Below are 24,622 nucleotides of genomic sequence, written 5' to 3' on the forward strand. Positions count from 1 at the left end.
ACCACCCATTCTTCACATAGATATAGCCATCTACTTCTAGGCAGTTAATCAGTGCCACTCCAACTGGTAATCCCAGCTTGCTCATGACTTGTCCTAGTCCCACTGCATGTCCTAGTATTTCTGTTGTGCTATTTGTTTTATACCATATAGCAGCAAACTGGGCAGGTAGTGCTGCAGTAACTAGTCAGGATAGTGAGAGGATATCATAAGGAGTACTATGTGCAGTTTTGGGTGCTATAATATAAGAAAGACAAAATATTAGAGAGCATCTAAAGGAAGGCTGTGAAGATGGCGAAGGGTTTAGAGGGCAAGATGTATGAGGAACAGCTGAGGTCGCTTGGTTTGTTCAGCCCGGAGCAGAGCAGACAAAGGGGAGGCCTCATGGCAGCCTGCAGCTCCCTCACGAGGGGAGCTGAGGGGCAGGCGCTGAGCTCTGCTCTCTGGGGACAGCAACAGGACCTGAGGGAATGGCGTGGAGCTGGGACAGGGGACGGTCAGGCTGGATGTTAGGGGAAGGTTCTGCACCCAGAGGGTGGTCGGGCACTGGGGCAGGCTGCCAAGGGCAGTCATCATGGCACTGAGCCTACCAAGTACAAGAAGTGTTTGGACAATGCTCTCAGACATATGGTCTGATTTTTGTGTGGAGCCAGGAGTTGGACTCAGTAATCCTTGTGGGTCCGTTCCAACTCAGGGTATTCTATGATTCTGTGACTATATTAATGGGGGATTTCTGTTCCTGGAGGGGAGTTCACAGATGTGAGAAAAAGAATTCAATACTCTGCAGAATATTTCTGCTACTTCAGCACGAACTGGCATGTCTACATGGCATGATGAGATACCACGCAGATATTTTGTTTCAGATTCTGTTAGTGTAATAGCTGCATTCTTTATGAAACTATAGTCAGTGCTATGTTACTATGTGGATTTGGAGATGTATTTATTGCACTTCAAACATAGCTCAAATTGCTGTGTTATGCAGCATACATCTATCTTCCAAGTCTGGCAGTACACACAGACAGTCAGTCTTCAACTTTCTGTTAGAAAACAGGTTTGGAAAATTGCAGCTGCGGAAATTAAATAATCGAATGACACGACAGTGTTTTGTTCCACTGCTTTGTGGTGGTTATAGCTTCTTTAATTGATATAAAGGTTTTTACAAGTAGAAAAATGGTGAGTAGCTTTTTTTCCCCTTTAATATTTTCTAGGATGAAACTAGGGCCGAAGTTCCCCCTGGAGCACCACAGGAAAGATCTGCAGTTATTGTTGAAATAGACAATATGGAGCTAAATGAACTCAGAAAAAGGTGAGGACTGAGAGCATGTATTAGCAATATTGGTTTCCTGAAAGCTGTATTGTAAGTGCAAAAGTAATGCTTTTTCTCTCTCTAAAATATTTTTGGGGAAAAGAGAAAGATGTGGATTAAAGGAATCAGTCTCATTCTTAAATTATTATTTGGTAGTATTTGTGGTCTGGTTTTGTAAAGGTACATACTTACTGGTGACTTTATTTAAATATCTAATCTAAAGTGTCTCATTCTAATTAAGTCTTCACCACAAACAGAATGTTCATTAATAAAAAAAGAACAACAAAAAAAAGAACTCTTTCAGTAGATAAAATATTGATTTCATATTTCATTTTGTTATAGGCTTGCAGAGACTGAGCAACAATATGATTCAGTGCAGCAGGCTCTCTCACAGCTGACAGAAACACTGTCAGAAGAGAAGAGAAGGAGAGAAGCTGCAGAAGAAGCTCTTGGACTCTCTGAAGAGCTAAGTAACAGGTAAATAATCCTGTAAAACGTGATTTTTCAGTTTTAAAGGTGTACAACAGAATGCTGTATCACGTAAGCGTTTATGCTTACGTGAGTATGAAATGACCTGCATGTTCAGAAAACTTAAGCCATCTTCCCCCTCTGGTTCCTCTTCTTGTTCCACTTCCCTTTGGATGAATTGGTACAGAGGTCTTCATTTACAGTAGGTCTGGAATAAATGCAAAGTGTACTACAGAACTGGAAAACTATGTCAGATTCCTTTGTTTGCCCTTTATTGTTAGTGAGATTGGTGATAAATTTACCTGTGCATATTAGGTTTCTGATAATAGAATAGAATCAGTTTGTAAGTCTACAAGTCTATGGTACCTGAAGCAATGAAAATTCATGTGTGACTGTGTTAAAAAGCTGGTTCTAACTCAATGGATCAAGAAAGTGTTAAGGGCCTCTGATTTTTTTTTTCCTTTATTTAGCCTTTTGCTTCCGATGGCATTTCTTTTTCTGACAAGTCAGAATAAATATACAGATAGCAGCTTTAGTACAGTCACAGTTTAGATTTAAAATATTATCCATCTGCCTGCATAAAGTCTCCATCATTATCAACATCTGAAAATCACTAATCAGCTAGCAATGGTGAGGGTTATTCTGAATAGATGAAACACCTTGAGAGTAGATTGCAAATGGAGACTGAAGATGACTTGGCAACATAAACCAAGTTTTACTGCTTTTTGTGGGGAGCTTCCTCCAGTAATGTAAGTATATTAAATAATATTTCTTATGTCAATTTGGAATTATGAAAGATAATTCAGTATTTCTTTGTCTCCCTTTACTTTTTCTCTAGATTTGAAGTAAGTAGTTACAGGTCTGTACCTAGAGAATACACTGTTCAGATGGAAACTGAGGAGGAAAGGGAAGCCTTAATCATCAATCCTAGTGAACATGTTATTGTACGAAAGGTAAGTGAATGAAAAGCTTTTAAAAACCCCAAATTCTAATCTACATACATAGTGTGCTAATTGTATACTGCTAATTGCAGATAGGACAGAAGGCAGCACAGTTCGTTATTTCCTCCCATGGTACTGTTTCCTTTCTCTCCTCTTCCTTCTGCTATGCCGCTGTCTCTTTCAACTCATTAATTTTTGAAGTGCAGATTTCCGTTCTGAGTCACTGGGAATCACTGATTTTGGGTTGTCTTCTTTGTATGTAAACACTAGTGTCAAGCAGCTACTTGTCTAATCTGCCTTGACTCTGAAAAGCTACTGTGAAGTACTCTTTTTACTGTACTACGTATCATGGGGATGTGTTGGCTATGGAGAGGCCCATTCAACATAGCAAAGTAGATAATGAAAATACTTATTTCTATTTGGATTGTGGATGATGAGTCAAATATAGGCAGCTGTGTAAACTATGCCACATAACCCATTACATATGTTCAAATTAAAATATAAATAGTCTGAGTGTAATTCTGTTACACGTGGCCATTAAATAAAATGTGCATGTATATAATTATACAATTTCATCTCTAGAATGTATATGTAATTACATAATGCACAAATACCTTACATCCATTCTTCCTCCCTTTATTAATGCTGTTTTCTTTTACCTTTAAATAATGCACGCTTATGGCCTGTGATGTGGCATCCATTGCTGCATATCAGAGTTTGAGGGCTTAGAGTGCCTTGGAAAACTAGGTTACAGTGGAGATTCTTCTCATCTGTATGCATGAACACTTACCTGAAGTTTTTTGTTTCCTAACCAGGTGAAAGGAGGAGCCCTTTCCTTTAGAAGATGGCTTCGAGGACGAAGTCTTTACTGTTCTAAGCTGCTGACGTCCAGAGCAAAATCCCGCTATTTGTTCCTTACATATCTAGTTACACTACATCTTGTTGTTTTACTGTGCCTCACTGGTGTTCTCTGAATGCACTGCATTTTCTGGGTAAATTATTTTCCTATAGGTAATGGTGTGCCAGTTGAAGATAATAGACTTTTCACATGCTGCTGTTAAGCTATGCACTGGACACAGTTGTATATATTCTTGTTACACTACATGAATCTTGAGCTTCTTGTAAGAAAGTTGTGTATATCACAGTTGCTCCAAAGTTGATTTGAATTGCTCTTTAACAGTGGGATATTATATTTGCTAAGAAGAAAATATTCCCCTCATTTGCCCTATAAAGAAACTGCTGCATACAAGTTATTTAATATTGTTTGTGAGTACATAATGATTGATTACTACTGAATGGGTTGTAAATGATATCTTTTCTAAATAAATTTTATTTTAAGAGTTAAACTGTACATTTTAAAGGAATATTCAGCTATTACTGTTTATTGGCTTCTTGATTATAACAAGAAGTTTTACAGAGTGCAATAAAGGAAGAAGAACTGGATTTTTGATGGGTTTTTTTTTTGGACTGAAAATAAAAGGCCTAAGTCAGCGTTCTTTATTAAGTCCTTATAGTTTGTATTGGCTGTTGTCAAGGAGCACAGATATGTATGTGGTAATATGACAAGCCAAAGTATAAGCATCAGTCAAGATTCAGAATTGGTATGAAGAAATGTCTTAAGCTTCTTATACTCTTTATTTTTGTTTAAAGGTGCAATTTCTGTAATTTTTTTTTTTTTTAATTCATTTCTATTCTTTGTGGGTTTAGTTATTGTGTCTCTGGGGCAAAATGTTATTCGGCTGCTACACACATGAACTTCAGGCTTATAAATCTACAACCTGATGTATTTTATATATTTCATAATACAAATGAAGAGAGGTTACATTTTCAACTGATGAGAGGCTATAAGAAGCAGAGGATTTGCTTTCAGTTTCTGTAGATGCCTAATGGAGTAACATGGCTTGTATATTGATACATCTGTATTTTGTTATAATCTCTGCACAACTATTTCTTCAATTCCCAAACCAGTTTATTTATGAAGACTGTGATCATTTGAAGCTAGAATGTTGGTTTTTCTCCTGGTATTTGGTGTTTGTTCTGTGTTTTTGTTCGTGTCTGTATAAAATGGAGATGCATTCAAAACAAGCCAAATCTAAAGAAGCAGACATTAAGTCATAAAAAGGATTGATTTCCTATTTGCTAGACTGAAATCCTAAAAGTATTGTGGGAAAAGAAAAATTTAGTGAGTATGAAAATGGAAGGATTCCATCAGTTTTACTGATGGGCAGATACAAGATTGACTTAGATGTTAATGAAGTGAAACATTTGCTTATGGTGCAAAGATTCTTGTATGTGAGGTCTCCTGCGCAGTCAGTTACAAGTGAGAAAGGATTGGTTGGCACTAGATGTTTGCAGAGTTAACATTTACCAAATTGTTTCTAATGTTCTGCATCATTTGTTTTCATCACGTGGAATGGGAAATATTGCTGGCCTTAATTACCATTCTAGGTAAAGCCTGGAAACTTCTCTTGATGATCCTTTAATATTTCTTAGTCTGTTAATGGTCTGGATTCCTATATAAGTCAGATATATTCCTATGTAATTGATGTATTTTTTTGTTGAATAGTGACTGGTCATCTCTTTTGAATGACTTATTGCTGATTCAGTCCCTGTTTTCAGCCATAGTGTCACCCAAATACTGAGATAAGTCAGCTATTTTCAGGCTTTGCACCACACAAACAAACAGCAAGTACAGTTGAAACATGAGTACTGTACATGGTAAGACTTCTCCTTTTCCAGCTTGAAGATGGCTGCTAACAGGATGATAATGAACTATTCTTAGCTATTTGTGTTATAATGAAGTAGAATCCTTTCCAACAACAACAATGGATCACAAATCCTTCCAGTCTTGCTCATTTTATTTTTGTCTTCAAGGGAGATTGAAAAATTAAAAAAACAGTGACAAAAAAACCCTATGTCATGAGGCACTGCAAGTTAGCATGTGGGAAAGGATCCAGAGATAGTGGAAATTCTGCCCTAATTTATCCAGACCTTTATGCTGTCCCTGTGATAAGCACAAACTGAAAAAAAAGTTTCCAAAAATGGCTTGACACATGTTGATATTCTGTGAACACCATTCCTGAAGCTGATATAAATATAATGGAAGGTGAGATCACTTCATTTACAAAGACGCTTTTACAAATCATCACCATTTCCTGGGTAAGTACTGTCTTGAGAGTTTTTGGTGTTACAGTTCATGATTTTAATGCTTCTCTTTACTTGGTCTGACATCTTTTGGGGATATGTACACTTTCATCTTTCCAAACTGTGGACTTGGATACAGCTCGCTTCAGCCGTTGAAGGAATTCCAGAGGGGCTCCTAGTGTAAGGTAATTCAGATTTTACTGTATGATTGCAGGGAAATGTAGATGTCTCTCATCACTGGGAAGATAAGTGGTGTACAGTGGAACCTTTAGTCTATCTGAAGGCTAGAAAAACCACTAAGTGCAAACTGAACAGCTAACTATGAGCAGCAACGATAGCAACCATGTTGAAGCACAAGGTGAATGTGTTCCGTCACATTTAGTTTACTCTTTTTGTACTGGAAGACTGCACACATTGTAAAATGTGTGCTGTCTTGAGAATTAATTCATTCTGTATTAATTTCGGTTCTATCTACAGTTGCCTGAACTCACTGGGGACCAAGGAGGGATGGGCAAGTGTTGCGGGGCAGGCTTATGTGAGGCATGGAGGCTTGAGGTTTTGATTGAATAGATACATCAGGTATCTGTCTTCAGCATAGACAATAAGGAGTTTTATTTGGTGAGCACTAAATATGCATGCAAAATGCAGAATGAGCTAAACAATTTAAAAGTCTTAATAGTTTTCTCTGGATATTATGCAGAAACCAGTAGAAACCAAGGGAAAGCTTTCTGTTAATTTTATTCAATTTTGAGCTAGGAATTAGAAGAAATTGAAATTAAAAATCAATCAAATTTAGGGAAGTCTCTGCATTTTTGAACTTCATCTAGTGAAAAGACTTCCAAATGACTGCTTAGTGGAAGTGATTATTAAACCTATAAATTGAGCAGCTGCAAAGCAATAATGACAATGAAGGTTTTTATATTTCAGTAGTGCTCTTTATCATTTACCTTATGACCAAGTAATAATAAGCAAAGCAATGTTGTTGCTATTTTTTTTTAAGCAGGAAATAAACAGATTCGGCTGTTGATTTTATTAATAAGTTTCAGTGGCTTCTCTGGAATCGAATCAATACTGAATAAAGGGTGTAAACTGCATTACTGCTAGCACCCCGAAGTGTAGCTTGTAAGGATGAACTGGGGTTTACCCCTGCATTTTGTTTCCCTGAGTATGGCTGTACTGACCCTAGTTTTACATGCACAGTTACATATGAAATGCTGTTTTCATGAATGAAGGATTGTTATTTCTCACCATGGAGGACTAAATATCTTTGTCATATCCAGTCTTTAGAACCAAGGAACAATGCTCAACTCTCAGAGCTATGTAGAATTTATCTACTTTTAATATCTCTGCTTTGAAATTGTAGTGTCTCATCTGATGCAATTCCTGCGTTTAAGAAGTGAATTTCCTTCAGTTCAGACTCACACTGATGGAAGCAGAGTCTGGATACAGTTCTGTAAAGCTGGATGAAGCTGGTAAATGGTTAGTTCATTGCATTCTAAAAATCTTTTCCTTAGGGTTTTGGAAGAAAGTAGGTTCATGGCAACAGGAATGAATGTTCAGAAATACCAGCTACTGGAACTGATGTTCCTAAATCAAATCTGTTAGCAAATTTATGTGATAAAAATACTTTTTTTTTTAATAAGAGAAGGAATCTTCTACTCATAGGCAGATCAACGACAATTAAAGTGATTATTGTTATTTTAAAATAATGTCATATTTTTGAATTATGCTTCTATTTCATCTAATGATGTTTTGATCAATTATATGTTATGGCCGTGCTCCATAAAACCCATGGGAAAGGCTTAAACACCAGGAACTTCCTGCAGCTCAAACTTCCTTTGATGCAGAAGGGGCGCAGCATACTGTCACTGCGCAGTCATTGTCTGTTGTGACAAAAGCTGGGTTTTGAATGTCCAGGGACTTCAGTATTATTGCAGGGATCCTCTGAAGATCATGAGACTATTTTAAACCCCACAAATGCGGCAGCATGAGTTGGTTCCAGGGAAAAACCTGAATTTTACTGGCTGCTCTGCCACAGCTAATGGCCTGCCCCTGTGCATGGCACTTGTTTAGGTGGAACTGAAATGCCATCAGAAGTCACATACTTGTTTGCATTGTTAGGGAGAGGACTTTGATGGGTAAGTTCTGTTTTTCTGTTCATTCCTTTCTCATTCCTAACGTACCTCTTCCTTACTGAGTGAAGTAGCTGGAGAAGGAAAAATAATAGTACTTCCCTCTTCTTGACTGCCTAAAGAGGCAATCCTACAGCCCTAAAAATAAACAAGGAATCTGAAACAGAAGTCTTGGTGAAATTCAGGCCCTCCCTTAGTGGGAGTTTTGCCATGGATTTCAATGAATTCAGGACTTCATCTGATATGTTGGCCAACCCTAAAGTTTCATTGGTTTGGGTCAGTTGTGCCAGCCACATCTTGTTCTGTTTCCCAGAATAGCCACTTTGATAAGGTATTTACCATTTACAAATATGGAATGGATCCTTTAGTGAGCACTTAACATTACAGAGTAGCTGTCATTTAAAAACACGGCAAACACTTTCATGAAACTTTTTGTAGGGGTTATTTTTAGTTGCTTGTTTCAGATTGATGATGGCCCTCTAAGAAAAAGGCAAATTTAAAAATGCCACTAGGGAATAAATGTAGCATTTGAAGGAATGAATGTTCAGGAGCTCATTTACTGTTTGCGTACTGACATTGTAACTGGTAGGCGCATGTGATTAATTTGTTTTTAACAAATGGAATTTCTAGAAGGTAATTCGGCCCCAGAAGACAGGGAGTTATACCTGCTGAAGTCCATGTAAGAGCTGAATGTGCATCCTTTCGCTGAACTTACCCCATGAACAGAATATTGCAGGACTCTGAAGCTACACTGGAGGAGATTTCTCTTTTGGAAATCAAGACTGAATGTTCTCATTCATTTGGTTCAGTAAATCTATTCAAGTAGAAACTTATATGGATACTTAACATGCTTTCTAATATTGAGGCTATATAGACTTTGCTGTTTAGGTTCATTCTTTTTCCTTTTAACAAAAACATCATACGATGGGTGAGCAATTGGCTGACGGGCAGGGCTCAAAGGGTTGTGGTAAATGGGGCCACATCTGGCTGGCGGATGGTCTCTAGTGGGGTCCCTTGAGGCTCCATTTTAGGGCCAGTCCTCTTCAATGTTTTTATAAATGATTTGGATGTAGGACTAGAAGGTGTTTTTGAGCAAATTTGCCGACGACACCAAACTTGGAGGAGTTGTGGACTCGGATGAGGGTGGAAAGGCCTCGCAGAGAGATCTGGTCAGATTGGAGAGCTGGGCGATCACCAACCACATGAAGTTTAACAAAAGCAAGCGCCGGGTCCTGCACCTGGGACGGGGCAACCCTGGCTATACGTACAGACTGGGCGATGAGACGCTGGAGAGCAGCCCCGCAGAGAGGGATCTGGGGGTTGTGGTTGACAGCAAGTTGAATATGAGCCAGCAGTGTGCCCTGGCAGCCAGGAGGGCCAACCGTATCCTGGGGTGCATCAAGCATGGCATTGCTAGTCGGTCAAGGGAAGTGATTGTCCCGTTCTACTCTGCGCTGGTGCGGCCTCACCTCGAGTACTGTGTGCAGTGCTGGGCACCACAGTACAAAAAGGGCATGAAACTGTTGGAGAGTGTCTAGAGGAGGGCAATGAAGATGGTGAAGAGCCTAGAGGGGAAGACATATGAGGAGTGGCTGAGGTCACTGGGCCTGTTCAGCCTGGAGAAGAGGAGGCTGAGGGGGGACCTCATCGCAGTCTACAACTTCCTCGTGAGGGGAAGTGGAGAGGCAGGTGACCTATTCTCTGTTATCACCAGTGGTAGGACTCGTGGGAATGGTGTTAAGCTGAGGCAGGGGAAGTTTAGGCTGGACATCAGGAAGAGGTTCTTCACCAAGAGGGTGGTTGCACACTGGAACAGGCTCCCCAGTGAAGTAGTCACTGCACCAAGCCTGTCTGAATTTAAGAAGCGATTGGACTGTGCACCTAGTCACGTGGTCTAAACTTTTGGGTAGACCTGTGTGGTGCCAGGAGTTGGACTTGATGATCCTTATGGGTCCCTTCCAACTCCGGATATTCTATGATTCTATGATTATTATTTTTTTTTTCAGCAATTTGCTGTCTAAAAGGTGGAGAGTTGCTTCTGTCCTATTCCATTCCATCTACTCCCTCCCCTCTCCTCTCTCAAATTACTGTTTTGCAGCCACAGCTGTGAGGCACCATGTGTGATGATGATGAAACCACTGCCCTTGTCTGTGACAATGGTTCTGGGCTTTGCAAAGCTGGGTTTGCAGGAGACGATGCCCCAAGAGCTGTATTTCCATCCATCGTTGGACGTCCTCGACATCAGGTCTGTTGGTACCAAAATGGAAGTGCTGTCTGCTCTTGTTTTTGAGACTTGTGGCAGTGACAAAAGATCAGTATTATTCAGACAAACCTCCCATCCACATTTGTGGGAATTTAGCTTGTTAAGAACCAGTGGGTTGAGCTGCATGTCTTTAATACTGTGAGGTGAACTTCTCAGTCCATTGGAAAAGGTGTTCTTCAACTATAAAATGTTGACTATAGGAGAACATGAGTATTTTAATGATTTGGAGGTATCTTTCTGGGGAAAAAATGAACACAAGACTTGCTGGATTAATTAATACTTGCTGTATCAATACAAAGAAAAAAAGCAGAACTCTGCTAACATGAGGAACCAAATGAATAATAGGGGAAGTTCCTTTTATTGTTCCATTAAACAACGGCAGGGCCCGTTAAACTTCCAAAAAAGATCTCTAGCACATCACTTAATCAACTCAAACAGGACTAGAATGGATAAATGTAGCTTTTCTTGAACTTGAAAAAGGTCTTGCTGCTTAATTAGTTTTCTAACAGTTACTTTAGAAAAAGAAGCTGCAGGTTTTCATTCATTTTATTCTTAACTGAGTCAGATTTTAAATTTCTGAGGTGTAAAAACCCTTCCCTTGAAGTTCTCTATGTTCTTTTGCTGAGTTAAATAAGCTTGATTTGATGGGTGTAAAATATTTAGCATTTTAAGGAACGCATTTTGATCAACTCTATGACTTATTAAAGTTTAAATGTCAGTTGTTGAAAACATGTCCATTCTTTAACCTCTAGAATTGCTCACTGGCTTTTATTAGTGATTAGAGCTGGCAGGTAATTTTGCACAGTGAAGCAGTTCAGTGACTGCATTATTAAATACATGGAATTAAAACATATCCAGGAGAAAATTAAATATTTTTATGCTAGTTGCTGAATAACATTGTACATAGTATGTTGTTGCGTTATTTGGGGCAAGTATGGTAGAATTCCTAATGCAAACATGATGAACTTGCTAAAACTATTGTTTAATAAGTTTTCTTTCAGAAAATGCCTATGTTAAACATTTTACAAAAGAACATTAATCTTCAAAAATTTTCAAAACCAAGTGTTTTTCATTTTACCTGTGTTCTAAACCAGTCCTCCAGCAAGGAAGAGTCTCACTGCTTAAAGGCAGTAGTGGAACTGCCTAGACACAAAGTGCAAGCAAATATGTAGAGTCAATCTCAGGAGCCAAAAAAAAAAAAAAAAAAAGGATTCTCCCTTTTTCACCTATAATTCCTTTCATGTATTTCTTTGTGAAATTGCGAAAGATCCACCTCTTCTGGAGAAACCGTGAATTTACTGATACCTGTCTAGAGTGGGCTCCTGCACGGGTACTAACTGTGCCCAGTGTGAGATACCTGATTTCATTTCTGAAGCTGCCTTGTGCTTCCTGGTGGGTTTATCGAGGGGGTTAATATGGAGTAGGTGGTTACCGATAAATTCACATTTTTAGTGAATGAGTTTCCTGCCCATTTTTGGCTTTGTGGAGGTACATGCTGGAGCATTGGTAATAGTAGCAGGTAAAGTATTTCACATGGAGTTTTAACTTAAAAATTATATTCTCTCTACTGTGCATGATATACTGCACTAATATTAGAACAATATACTTTGCAGGGTGTTATGGTTGGAATGGGTCAAAAGGACAGCTATGTAGGGGATGAAGCACAAAGTAAAAGAGGGATCCTGACACTGAAGTATCCCATTGAGCATGGAATCATCACTAACTGGGATGACATGGAAAAGGTGGGTGTTAATTTTTAATATCATTTTGATGAAGCATCATGTTATCATGTTAAGACAAAAAAAATAAATTGCCATTATCCTTCTTGCAAATCAGAGGAAAAGTCCATGAAGAATTTGTAATCTCAGTCTAGTGCAATATGCTAGTCCAGGAGTCCAGTTGTTGATCAGGTCTTGGCACTTCTAGAATTGTTACTGTTTCAAAAAGTAAACATTTATTACTCGTCAGATTTGGCAGTATGTTATAAAAGTATTTTATGCTTTATGCGTACCATTTTCAGTCCTGAAGTTCATACTGAGGCAGAACTTGATATGACAATGATAGGAAGTACCTAAAGTAAAAACCATACAGGTTGCAATTCATCAGATGTGAATCAGAGAAACATTAAAGATATAGTCCTTCGCTTGGGATCAAAACTGAGGCAGAGGGATGATTTTTCCTCCTCGTTTTTTTCCTACAAGAACAAGATCATGGGTGATGTCCACATGTTGTGTTGTGTAGGATGTTCTTGCTGCCAGTTAAAGAGGAGAGTACAGATTTGGGCTTCCTATCCCTATACTAATTATCTGAGTAGAGGGCTTTTGTTTCTGAAGCATGTTTTCGTGTTGCTGATTCCAGTTAGCTTTTAACATCTGTGTGGTGATAAGGCTGCTGTATTCCCTGTTAAGCACAGCTTTCTTGGCATTCAGCCTGCATAATGGCTTTTTGTGAAATGCCCATCTAAGGATGCCTCAGACCTGGCATGGGCAGTGAGGTGTGCTCATGACAAGCACTGGAGAAGGCACTCTTACTGTGCAAAGTCTCCCTCAGGTCCCAGGTGTCCTGGTCTTTGCAGGAAGCGTCTCTCTGTTTGTGGAAATACTGTACGTCTGCTGTAGGGGCAGGATTGCAACTCAGTCCTGTGCCATCTCCAGGTGGAATGCTCTGAGAAGAAAACAACACAAGCCAATGCTTCTAGTCATGTCTTCCTGTGGAAAACACCACTGAAAGGAAGACACAGGGCCTGTAGTACCCTGTGCTTGCATTTGCTGAGATGAGGTATAGATAGATATCTAACATTGTATAATTCAGCCATTGTGTTGTGGTCATAAATCCAAATTGCTAAGTGCAGAGTGTTCCAGATGAACAGACCAAAGTTGACACAGAAGCAATGGGAGTTTCTGAGTTCATATTTGGAGATAAATTGCCCACCTACTCCTCTAGATGGAAGCATAGTATTTGCATTTCATTATTGCACTGCTTCCTGGGAGGGAGGACACCTTGCTTGTTTCTGCAGAGTAGGGTATATAGGAATGGGAATGTAATTCCCATTACATCATTCTTCCTGATATTTTTTCTGCTTCCTGCATCAAGTAGGAAAGTTTATTTCTAAATAAAGTTGGAGGTCACTCTTTTATGCTCTTCTCTCAATGTTTGGTCTCTGCATCTAAAACTTCTCCTGTGTGTTACGCATACTGGTATTTGTTCCCTTTCTGGGTAATGCTGGATACTAGAGTAGGCTATCTAAAATGTAGTCAGGAAAGGGTATTAAAGGAGGTAAAAATGTGGCATGTGCTTTATTTACTGTAGTGTAGTGCAGTGCTGCAGTGTAGCCTATTGCCCAGACCTCCCCCTTCTTTTAGGGGAAGGGCCTCCAAGGGTGTTCAGTGGTGGAGGCTTCAGACAGTGCTGTAATTTGAGTAATGAGAGGATACTGTATGGGTTCCTGTGGTTTGAACATTTTTTTCTTCCCCTCTTTGTCATATAAATGGGTGAAGGAATTAATTGTGAAAGTGAATTCCTAGCTCAAATTTTCTTCAGACATACAGCTTGCAAAATGCAGTAGCTGGGAAAGATGCCCCCAAACTGAGTTGTTCTGAGACTAGGAGTGGGACAGAGAGTGAAGGCAGTTTTCAAATAAATGAGCAACAAATAGAAAAAGAAGGAAGCATGAGATAAAGGCAGTGAGAGATGAGAACAGTGTTGCTAACTTTTGTGATTGTTGCAAATAAAGAAATATATATAAGTAAAATGTATATAACATTTTATATATATTATATATATATTATGTATATATTTTATATTTTTCCTTATGGTCCTTCATGATTCAGTCAGCCGTATGATCCCATTGAAATCTCAGCTTCCACTGAAGCTCAGTAAAACACACGTGCGCACGCTTTTCTGGCTGAGAGAAGTTCTGAAATGCAATTCCCAAAGTTTTGATGCTAAAGGAAAATCTTTTGTGTATGGATATATTTTATCCCCATGTTTTTTAAACCGGTTGTAGGATTTTGATCCAAATCTTGAATTTCTTTTGCATACTTGGCAATAGAAGTACTGAAAAACATCGCACTGTAGAATAAACAAGAAAATTACTGGGGAACATGCCAAAAAAAATGGGACAAAGGCATAACAGTGCAGTGCCTAGCCATCCACATATGACAAAAAGAGGGGGGTCACCAAAAGATTAGGCTGAGCGAGTGAGTAAGCATGAGTGTGTGTGCATGTGTGTGAGAGAAAGAGAGAGTGAGGATGCTGCAGGATGCACAGACACTCGTGTGAATCAAGGGCAGAATGTGTAGGCAATGAAAAGAAGCATTCTTCTTCTCATGTGCTTCAATTCACAATATTTAAATTGGGACCGCTCCATTTTCCACTGGATAATAATACAGGGCGTCGTACATTGCTGTTAATTTGTTCACAGCTACTGAGCTGACAATGTATGGGAGGAGAAGCATTAGAATGGAGCAATTTCTGGCTCTGATGACTACATAAACATTTAAGCGTTAGAATAATCCTTCCTTGGTAATTTCTCTTTGCTATTGTGTCTGCTGCTTAAATTTAATTCTTGTGACCTATTAAAATCAACACTGGGCTATTCTTCTTTCTCATGGAATATCATTATCCATTACAGTTATGACTATCATTAGATCAAATCTAATGATTTGTACAGTGTCTAATCCTGCCTGGTTTTAAGCAAAAACTTGCAACATGCCAGAGATTTCATCAGGGTCCTAGTTTATTCATACAGGTTTCTTCTTCACTGTTGAAATCTTCAGTATTTTGTTAATTATGTATGGACTGAGGTTTCCTTCCCTTTTCTCAGTTACGTCTCTCCTGTCTGGAATTGCGGGCTTTTTCTTCTCCTTATATCTGACACATATTGTCCTTTTTATAATTTTTACATGATTACTTCGTTTTATTCAACTCCTGCCCCCCCCCCCCCCCCCCGTCTTTGTTTTCTAAACCGGCAAGTGGAAGATGGCCTACCTCCCCACCCCAAGCCCCAGTTCTGGAAACATCTTTTTGTTTTGTTTTGTGGTTGTTTTTTAAGGGAAATGAGAGGGAATGGAATTTTTTCTTAGGGCTCATAATTTTCTTAATGAGTAATTCCAGCTCTGGACAGCTGCTGACTTTGTAGATGCTTCAAATTTAGATAAGATCTTTTTTCTGCTTAAATTCGTTTTGGAGCCTGATAATACTTGTTTCTAGGATATTAATCAAGTAAACTTACACATAAAACTGATGTATTGTTCTCAGAAATAAGTTCCTTGGGTCAAACAAAGCTGGAATATGATTAAAAAGAGGAAAAAATAAGTACAGGAAAGAATTAAACGAGAAGATAAAAATATTTCATCATGTTACTGAGTGATCTCTCTTTGAGCTGGCATCAAGAAAAAAAATCCCTTGAGTTTCTCATAGCCCCAGTCTTCAGACAATAAGGGCCTTGATGTATCAGAAGAACAATCAAAGCCATTATTGTTTGATCAGGTAATGCCTTCCAACATGAAAAATACTATGGTGCTTTACAGAAAATAAGAAATGTGGTTACTCTATAATAAATGAAAGCTTGATTCAGGGCTTACTGGATGAAATATCTGTGGCAAAAGGGCTTTTGATTTTTGTGGAAATAATTAGATTTCTAAAGACCATATTGGCAATGACTTGCAACTGGATCTCCGCCTCCAAGCAGCTTGAAGTGGAGACATCTCTCCAGATCTGGCAGTTCAGTGCTCCAGTGCCAGAGCACTGGGGCTGAGAATTAACCAGTGCTCCTCTTTAGTGGGGTGATCTATCATCTGCGTGGGGAATCCTACCTGGCAGGACTCCCTTGTGTAGGCTCTGCTGTTACATATGGTAAAATCTCAGTGGTTTTGGTTCTGAAATAAAATAGAATGGAATTTATCACATTCAATCTTGCATGCTTTTTCTCTGTTTTAATATGTCTGTAAAAAATTCACTTGGACTGTGTCTGAAAAGTTTTTTTATGTAGTTCTGTTATATGGACAGAAGGAATAGTTCCCAGACCATTTTTCTGAGCAATTTTCATTTTAGATTTGGCATCATTCTTTCTATAACGAGCTCCGTGTTGCACCAGAAGAACACCCTGTGCTGCTCACTGAAGCCCCCTTGAACCCAAAGGCAAACCGTGAAAAAATGACTCAGGTAATGATCAGATATAAGGTGGGAATGCTGCACTGCAGATCATTTCCGCAGAGAAGTAGCCATGGTATAAGTAGTCCTGGATGTTCAGCTTTCTTAATTTGGGAGATACAGACATTAGCGTTAGTATCTGAGCACACTGGTTGAACCATGATGAGAGAGTAAAAGTTTCTGCTACTCATGCCATATCAGTTCTCTGAATGTCCCTAAAATGTTTTGTTCTTACATGTAGAAGTGTTGTATGTACAACCAGCCTCTTAGAAGCTGTAAGTGATTTTCTTTGTTTACAAGGCTGTGTGTGTGTGGCTTGGTATGTGGGGAAGGGGTGGACAGGAGGCCAAAGCAGCTACTCTTCCATTAAGTGACTTTCAATGCAGAGGTTTGTGAGTGCTGTATGCTCGTCACATACACTCTGAATCACACTTGTGTGTGAGCTTTGGATGAGTCACACCTCTTATATGTCTACCTCTGGCCACAAAGACTGCTGAGTCTGTAATAGCCCAACACCTCAGCTCAAGCTGTAGAAACTACTGCTTTCCTACTCTGAAGACTGTCACTTTCTCAGCACTTTTACCTCATAGTGCTTATTATCATCATATCAGAATTGTGTTTTCTTGAAGATGTTTTAAAGGCCACGTGCACATAGATTTGTGGATCTCCTAACAAACACATCTTCAGGGACAGGGGAAGAAGTGTTCAAAAAGTAGTCTTTGTTCTGGCTTGGGAAAATGGATTATCTAGAAGCATTCAATCTGAAAGGATGTTTTGCTAAGCATTTCTGCAGTCAGACGTGCCCAGTCTGATTTAGCAAACTCATCTCAGAACCAAATGTAGACCTCTGAAGCCTGTGTATTTTAGAGCAGCCTTCTGACCAAAAGTCCATGTTATAGATTTAACCAGTAGTGTAACCAGAGGTAAATGCTATTTAAATACAGATATAGGTGTAAAGTCATCTGGGAAAATCAAATATGGCCTTGAGCTTCCCTTTGTGCACATTTCTGGCGTATATTGAATAGGAAGATTATGCATTAATTTAGCAACAGTGTAAATAAATTAATTAAGTAGTGAGCATGACAGCACACGTTACTGGGAGATAACACAACTGGGAGATAATAAATAACAACAAAACATAAGAAAAAGCTGGTTTATAGCAACCAGGAAGTGTGGTTTTTACAGTAGACATGTCTAGGACTGTTTCTTTGTCATTATGCTGTAATGATAAATCCTGTTTTCAAGATTGTTTAAAGGCTTACTGTTTATTACTTACTGCATTAAATTCATTACATCAATTAACTATGAAATATTGTAATTAATGTATTCTTTAATTGACAGCATACTTTTCATTAAAATAGATTTACTGGCAAAGGTATTAGTTTATGAAATGCAAAGTCTAAATGTAATCCCCTGATTCCAGTGGCACTGCACTTTTGACAGACAGGATGGTGAGATGTGGTTGTAGCAGTGCCACTAGCAATGGGGTGACAGTGCCTAGGGTACGTGGCATTGGTTTTAGAAAGAATAAAGCCACTCCCTGTCCTCCCTTAATGGCTTTCCTTAGCAGAGTTCCAGTGGAAGGCCAGCTGGGAACGAATGATATTCCTTCTGGTCAGATAAAATGTCAGTATATCTGACATGGAATGTAGAAAGCACTGAAGCTTTCTAGAGTAGAGAAGATGGGGGACAAGATGAGAGACCATGGTTAAGGTCACCATAACGAGAAAACAAACTGTTGTGATTGCAGGGGGCAGAGTGAGATGTCATGGGTTTAAACCAGACCAAGTGAGGTTTTAGCTAGACACCAAGAAAGGCCTTACAATATTAGGGATAGTGTGTCACTAGATTTGTTTGCCAGAGGAATCTGAATGCTCCAGCAGTGGAATTTCAGAGACAGAACAAAAGCAATGTCAGGAATGGTTGACTCTTCCTTGAGATGGGAATAGACAGATTATTCCTTGTGGTTTCTTCCAGCTGTGTCTCCTACAAATCTTACATATATATAAAAATATATAAATATATATATATATATACACATATATCAGATTGCTGTGTTGTTGCATTCCTGCCATCAAGGTGAAAAAGCACCACTTTCAATGAAAATTACCAGTAACAAAATGACCTGGTCTGAGGTTAATGGAAATATATCCACTGACTTCAGTGATTTTTATGAAATCCTGAAGAAAATGTAGTGTGCTGTTCACAGAAGAGCCATGGGTCAGGAGGCGACTTGGGAGTAGTAACTGGCAGTATTCATGTAAGGAAAAAAAAAATATTATTGTCTCTTCAGATACTCCTAGTGCAGATCCTAAAGGTTTGCAAATTCTTAATTACAGATTATGTTTGAGACGTTCAATGTGCCAGCCATGTATGTAGCAATTCAGGCAGTGCTGTCTCTGTATGCATCTGGACGAACTACTGGTGAGTCTCTCTGGCAATTGTATTGTCCACCTGTCCTTCCCTTGCGTACGCATGTGCACGTAAACAGATATCTTGATTGTGGTATGTCAGCTGTGTATTAAGAAAGGTCAATAGCTGTATGGAAACTGAATGTACAGGTATGGATCTTAAGTCTTTCTGCTTCAAAAGATCAAGTCAATTCAATGACATGAGCAGATGAAAGAGGATACAGTTTGATAGTGCCCTTAATTACACAGCATAGAGAAGAGGCTGTATCTTCACCAGATTGTTCCAAATCTGCAGTTCCTTCTTACTCACTTCAAACCTCTCTATTGTTAAGCTCCATTCCCAGTAGAAGAAAAATACTGTTCAGTAGTTAAATGAAAATATTTAAGTGTTGAATTTCAATAACCTAACTTGATATCCGCTGTTAAGCGATCATTAGAATTAGCACGGAGATCTATTCTTACTGTCATTTAGAATCTGATCAGGCATTAAGATGATAAATTACTTCTTAGCAACCCTTCAGTCTTGATATACTTTGAAAAAAATAATTAAAATACCGTCTGTCTTTGTAGCCTGATGCCACAGTATAATTCTGTATAAAAAGATCACCAGCCTACAGGAATTATGACCTGTCAAAAATACTTGCTTTAGGTTTAAAACTCAACTGTTTATATGTGTCTTTGATAACAGAAATGCTGTACTCATTTTAAGCGGGGAATATATACTTCATTTTCTATTCAAGAATGTAAGTGATGTCTGTGCACAGATAAACCATTGTTATATTTTTTCCCTTATGGAGTGATATATTTTAATGGCAGACAGGTTTTGTATACAGTTTACACATTATTTAATGTCTGTGAAGTGCTAGGGGTCTTCTGAAATGGAAGACTGTATATGATTGTTATTGGTAGCATCTGTTCAGTAAGAACAATACAGTCAAACTGCTGAATGTTACAAGTCTTTTCCCAGACACAGTTACTTAGTTTGTGCTAACAACTTCATCTCACGTGAACGGCATTTGATTTATAAGAATAAAAGAAGCAATCATCATGTGAGCATCTTGTTGTTGCACGTTTCAATTTAGAATATGGAGAATGTAGAGAGACTGTTTCAGTGAAAAATAACCAGCTTTTCCTTTTCTTTCTTTTTTCAGGGATAGTTTTGGATTCTGGGGATGGTGTCACACATAATGTGCCCATCTATGAGGGCTATGCCTTGCCTCATGCCATTATGAGATTGGATCTTGCAGGCAGAGACCTGACTGACTATCTCATGAAGATCCTTACAGAGAGAGGCTACTCTTTTGTCACCACTGGTAAAAAGCTGTGTTTTGTGTGCACTTTGCATGCGTTTGCTCTGGTAGTTGTCTTATTAGGCTGGAATCATGCACCTGGCAAGATGCATCAAAATCCTTATCTCTAGGTTAGCTAATAGGATTCTCCTGGCTTTTCCTTTCAGCGCATGTATTAAGCTCAAGGATGAGGAAGCCACCTTGTTAGGAAATGCTGTGTCACTGGTTGCTGGATTTGATCTTACCTGTTCCACAGACAAAGGAACGAAGTTATTAGCTGGTAATGGATGAACCTCTAAAGATTTGATCAACGTTTTGAGATATAAAATGTTAGTCTTTATTATATACTGTAGTACAACATGTCTTTTATCTGTGGATGAGAGACTTTTGGTAATGGAAATGGAAAGTAACATAGCTGAGATAGCAGAGAGATCAGAATCCAATGGACTGATGATCACCATGAACCCAGGGAAGTGCGCACAAGAATATCTGTGTCCTAGCTGTCATACTGTATATTGATGAAAAACTTGTTGGCTCTCTGCAGCGGAACGGGAGATTGTGAGAGATGTAAAGGAGAAGCTTTGTTACGTAGCTCTGGATTTTGAAAATGAAATGGCAACTGCTGCGTCCTCCTCCTCTCTTGAAAAGAGCTATGAACTTCCTGATGGGCAAGTCATCACCATTGGAAATGAACGATTCCGATGCCCAGAAACTCTCTTCCAGCCATCCTTCGTAGGTGAGACACGACTTTTCTTTCTAGGGATTTAACAGTGTGTGAAAAGAAGTATTTCTTAGAAAGTATAGGAAACTTGCAGTTGTAGGATCTTAGATATTTATTCTCAAATGTCCGTAAAAAAAATGCAGCTTCTATTTGCTTAATCAATTCTTTAGAAGCTGCTTCAAAAAGGTACTTGTCAGTTTGGATATAATAGAATTTTAAGACAGTTTCAACCTTTTATAAATGCAATAGAGATTTTAAGATGATTTTTAGAGAACTGTGAGAAGATCACTGCTTTTTATCTTGACTGATGTATAACTGCACAGTGCTGCTCATGTGTTTTACTTAATCTAGATTCTGCTTCTGTTTATTGTTTTATTATATTAATCTGTAATTTAATCTTATTAAAAATCAAATAAAATATAATTTTCCAGTAGTTTTATCTGTAGTGTTAAAATTCCCAGGGATCAAGGTTGGTGCTAAACAATGGTTAGTATTGGAAATGTGGCTATGGAACTTAGGATTTCCCAGATCACCGATCTCTGTCAAAATGTGTTTATTAGTTAAAAAAGTATGGTACTTAAAGTTCAGGCTCTACTTGCAGTACTTTATCATGCCTGTTTCTCTTCTTTAGCAAAAAAAATGCTACCATAAGTTAACTTTACTGTAGTGGCAGTTTAATTTAACTGACACCTCAAAATCAAAGTAGTCCAGTGAAATGCCAAGTGGGCTTCTATTTCTTGCTAACAATGGTTATGGTTTAGTGGAGGTTATGGTTTAGTGGAGGTCTTGTTAGTGTTAGGACAGAGGTGGGACTAGATGATCTTGGAGGTCTCTTCCAACCTAGATGATTCTGTGATTCTGTGAACAGCATGGTAAAAGGTTATCAATATGGAAAATTATTGCAGTAATACCTCTCTTTTTCTGAAATACTGCTATATTATTATTATTATTTATTTCACTTGAGGAAGTAAAAAATCCAATATGAAATTGTAGTAGGGATCTTTCTTCTTTGTGTCTGTTCTGCTAGTATATTAGTCTGGCCCTATGCTGAGATGACAAAGAATGTGAGGAGTGTGTACTGCCTTTCTCCTTCATCTCCTAAGTACCACTTAGCTTTTTTTTTCTGGAGTTTTCCTCAGGGGGACAGGCGAGGGATGCGATCTTGGACTAGTGAGACATCCTTTCATTTCAACAACTATAAAAACAAGGGGACAAAGAGAAATAACATGGTGAAAACTTCTTTCCACTCAGGGATGGAGTCTGCAGGTATCCATGAAACTACATACAACAGTATTATGAAATGTGATATTGACATCCGTAAGGATCTGTATGCCAACAACGTACTCTCTGGAGGAACCACAATGTATCCTGGTATTGGTGATCGTATGCAGAAAGAGATTACAGCTTTGGCTCCAAGTACCATGAAGATTAAGGTAATTTTTAACACTTACTCTTACCAGTTTTTTGTTGAAAAAATAAAGAAATCTGAAATGTCCTTAAGAGAATATCCAGGTCCTGCAACAGAGTCCCATTAAGAGAACTGGGTCTTGGACAGGTGGCCTTATATCTCTTTTCCTTCTACCAGCCAAAGAAGGACTGAAAGAGGGTTTTGAGAGAGGTATGGATGAGCCTAGAGAAAATGGAGCTGTGAATATCAATGGGGGAATTAACAACTTGAGAAGCTACTGGGAATATTATAGACTTCAAGGCTTGGCTAACAGTGAAAGCCATTAGTGAAAAGAGTGAAAGAAATTTCATTTACAGGCTCTTCACTAATAATTTCAAAATCTAAGCAGTGTGCAAAGTATACAGCTTGTTAGCTATTTGAAAGGACCCTCTCAGCCTTGACTCAAGACAACGTATAGCATTATAGTGCTCTTGTACGTTAGGCTATAAGCAGTCTCTGTGTATATTGCTGTTTTCCAACTGCACAATTGCTTTGCTTCATTAATAAACAGAGGTTATGGCAAACTGAGAAAATGAGAGTTCAGTGGTCCTTTATCGTCACCTCTCTGTGCAATGGAGGCCATTGCAGATATGGCAGAACGGAGTACACAAAAATGTGATTCAGCTGGTGGCCTCAAAATTTTTCATTATAGCTAGATTTGAAGTGTATTTTCATTGATGGACTTATTTCAAAATGGGCAAAATAGAGAGGATATTGAAAGGTCTTAACAAGCTTGGATTTCCAACATTATATAAAAGTCATCTCATCCTGTACCAAGCTGCACATGTGCTTGTGTTAAATAGTTAACTAGTGTTAACAACTCCACAGCTGGTGGCATTTTGGACCTGTCAGGTCTGAGCACGGGCAGCAGGACCAAGTCAGGTCAGTGCTGGCTGACTTGGAGGGAGGACTTCTCTGTGGACGCTGCTGAAATAGCCACCTGAGACTTTGAGCAGTATTATGGCTTTATGCTATGTTAGTGCCCAAAGTGAAATCTGTGTGAAATCTAGAGCCCATTTTTATCTTGCAACGGGCTGCATGCTGAATGGGCATGACTCCAAGTGGCAGGGATGGAAACAGGAACACGCAGAAGCAGTGGCATGCTTAATGTATTTTAACAAGTCAGTGGCTAAGGGGGGAAAAGGCAGCAGGTCTTCTAGCCCTATGTCTAATACTTAGCTAGATATACAAGGCCAGTCTGTATGGAAGGTTGTTTCTTTCATTTAAAGGACTACTTTATCCTTAAAAATAAAATAAAATCCTTGGATCATATTGTGCAGTTTTTATTAGCAATCAAATTAGGTTAATCTTTTAAAGTTTTAAATTCTTTCTTAAGTTTGTAAATTTTTGGAAGATATTTTATAGGACATCTCATATTTTATGGGCTGAAATTATTTATTTGCTCATCGTAACAGCATCTCTATTGACTTGAGGTGGAAGGCAGAGAACGTGGCAAGCTTTATATCTCTTAGGTGCTTTATTTCATTAGAATTGCACTGGTATGATGATAAGACTTTTACCTAGTTATTTCATCCAAAGAGATGTTACTGTGTTACCTGCCTGTCCCTTTATTTACAACAGATTGCACTTCTCTTCTAGATGATTGCACCACCAGAACGTAAATACTCTGTCTGGATTGGGGGTTCAATATTGGCATCGCTGTCCACTTTTCAGCAAATGTGGATCAGTAAAGATGAATATGAGGAAGCTGGCCCCTCTATTGTCCATCGCAAGTGCTTTTGAATACTTCCATCACGTACTGTCAGTGATAAGTAGTGCTGTTTCTCATGTTACCTGCTCTCATTTACTCTGAGGGAATTACACAGTTTGGCTTTTTTCTACCTGTAATAAAGCACATTATAGGGGTGTCATACAAATTAGTATATTACTTCTTATTTTTTAATGCTAAAATGAGGCTAATGTTTCAGTGATGGGTGTTTTCCAAGATAAATAACAATTATAGTACATGGTTTTGTAAACTTCCTCCCCTTCTCAATTTGGAAGCACTGAACTGCCATCCATTCAGGAGGCAGAAACAGTACATCTGTATGTTACTCTCTGCTAATTGGTGGTGAGTATGAAGTACCCACATAGAAAGTAATTCTTTCAAACTCAGACATAATGCAAGGTTTAGGTACCACATATGGCTTATTTTATGCAGTTAAGTAGTAGATAGGAGTTTTCGGGAGGGGAGGGGGGGAGGGTTATTTTACTGAAGATAGAGTGGATTTATGTGGGTGCTAGTGTGCACATTCTCTTTCAGTGGGGCTCGTATGGATGTCTTTCCTTTGTATGCTGGAATTGTTTGGCAGGAGTCTTTTCTTTCCCTGTGACCACCACTCCCCAACAG

At 38.7% G+C, this 24,622-nt stretch overlaps 2 protein-coding genes across 8 annotated transcripts in view; both read left to right on the top strand.

The window, feature by feature from the left end:
• Positions 1-4,214, top strand: part of LOC118250849 (golgin subfamily B member 1-like) — a 45,269-nt gene extending 41,055 nt beyond the window's left edge. For 3 of the 4 annotated variants that reach the window (XM_050710719.1, XM_050710721.1, XM_050710720.1), the window contains exons 26-29: positions 1,206-1,303; positions 1,646-1,780; positions 2,610-2,724; positions 3,528-4,149. In XM_050710719.1, the coding sequence (XP_050566676.1) occupies positions 1,206-1,303; positions 1,646-1,780; positions 2,610-2,724; positions 3,528-3,686 (507 nt within the window). In that variant the 3' untranslated portion in view covers positions 3,687-4,149. Of the gene's footprint in view, positions 1-1,205; positions 1,304-1,645; positions 1,781-2,609; positions 2,725-3,527 lie in introns of all 4 variants that reach the window. The other variant, XM_035552338.2, reaches the window with a different exon arrangement.
• A 5,890-nt stretch (positions 4,215-10,104) lies between these two features.
• LOC118250761 (actin, alpha skeletal muscle B) lies at positions 10,105-24,015 on the top strand. 4 transcript variants are annotated; one of them, XM_035552123.1, is made up of 8 exons: positions 10,105-10,233; positions 11,865-11,993; positions 16,306-16,416; positions 18,744-18,828; positions 19,967-20,128; positions 20,649-20,840; positions 22,077-22,258; positions 23,872-24,015. In XM_035552123.1, the coding sequence occupies exons 1-8, from the start codon at positions 10,105-10,107 to the stop codon at positions 24,013-24,015; spliced, it is 1,134 nt and encodes a 377-aa protein (XP_035408016.1). The 4 variants fall into 4 exon arrangements, with proteins under 4 accessions (XP_035408016.1, XP_050566951.1, XP_050566950.1 ...); XM_050710994.1 differs by lacking the exon at positions 20,649-20,840; XM_050710993.1 differs by lacking the exon at positions 16,306-16,416.
• The last annotated feature ends 607 nt before the right edge of the window (positions 24,016-24,622 follow it).

This window comes from Cygnus atratus, chromosome 5, assembly GCF_013377495.2.
Source record: "Cygnus atratus isolate AKBS03 ecotype Queensland, Australia chromosome 5, CAtr_DNAZoo_HiC_assembly, whole genome shotgun sequence".
In the NCBI taxonomy this organism is placed as follows: Eukaryota; Metazoa; Chordata; class Aves; order Anseriformes; family Anatidae; genus Cygnus; species Cygnus atratus.

Coding starts and splice junctions, on each gene's coding strand:
- LOC118250761 (XM_035552123.1), top strand. CDS start 10,105: ATGTGTGATGATGATGAAACCACTGCCCTTGTCTGTGACAATGGTTCT. Junction 20,129..20,648: donor CTACTCTTTTGTCACCACTG/GTAAAAAGCTGT, acceptor GGCTCTCTGCAG/CGGAACGGGAGATTGTGAGA. Junction 20,841..22,076: donor CTTCCAGCCATCCTTCGTAG/GTGAGACACGAC, acceptor CTTTCCACTCAG/GGATGGAGTCTGCAGGTATC.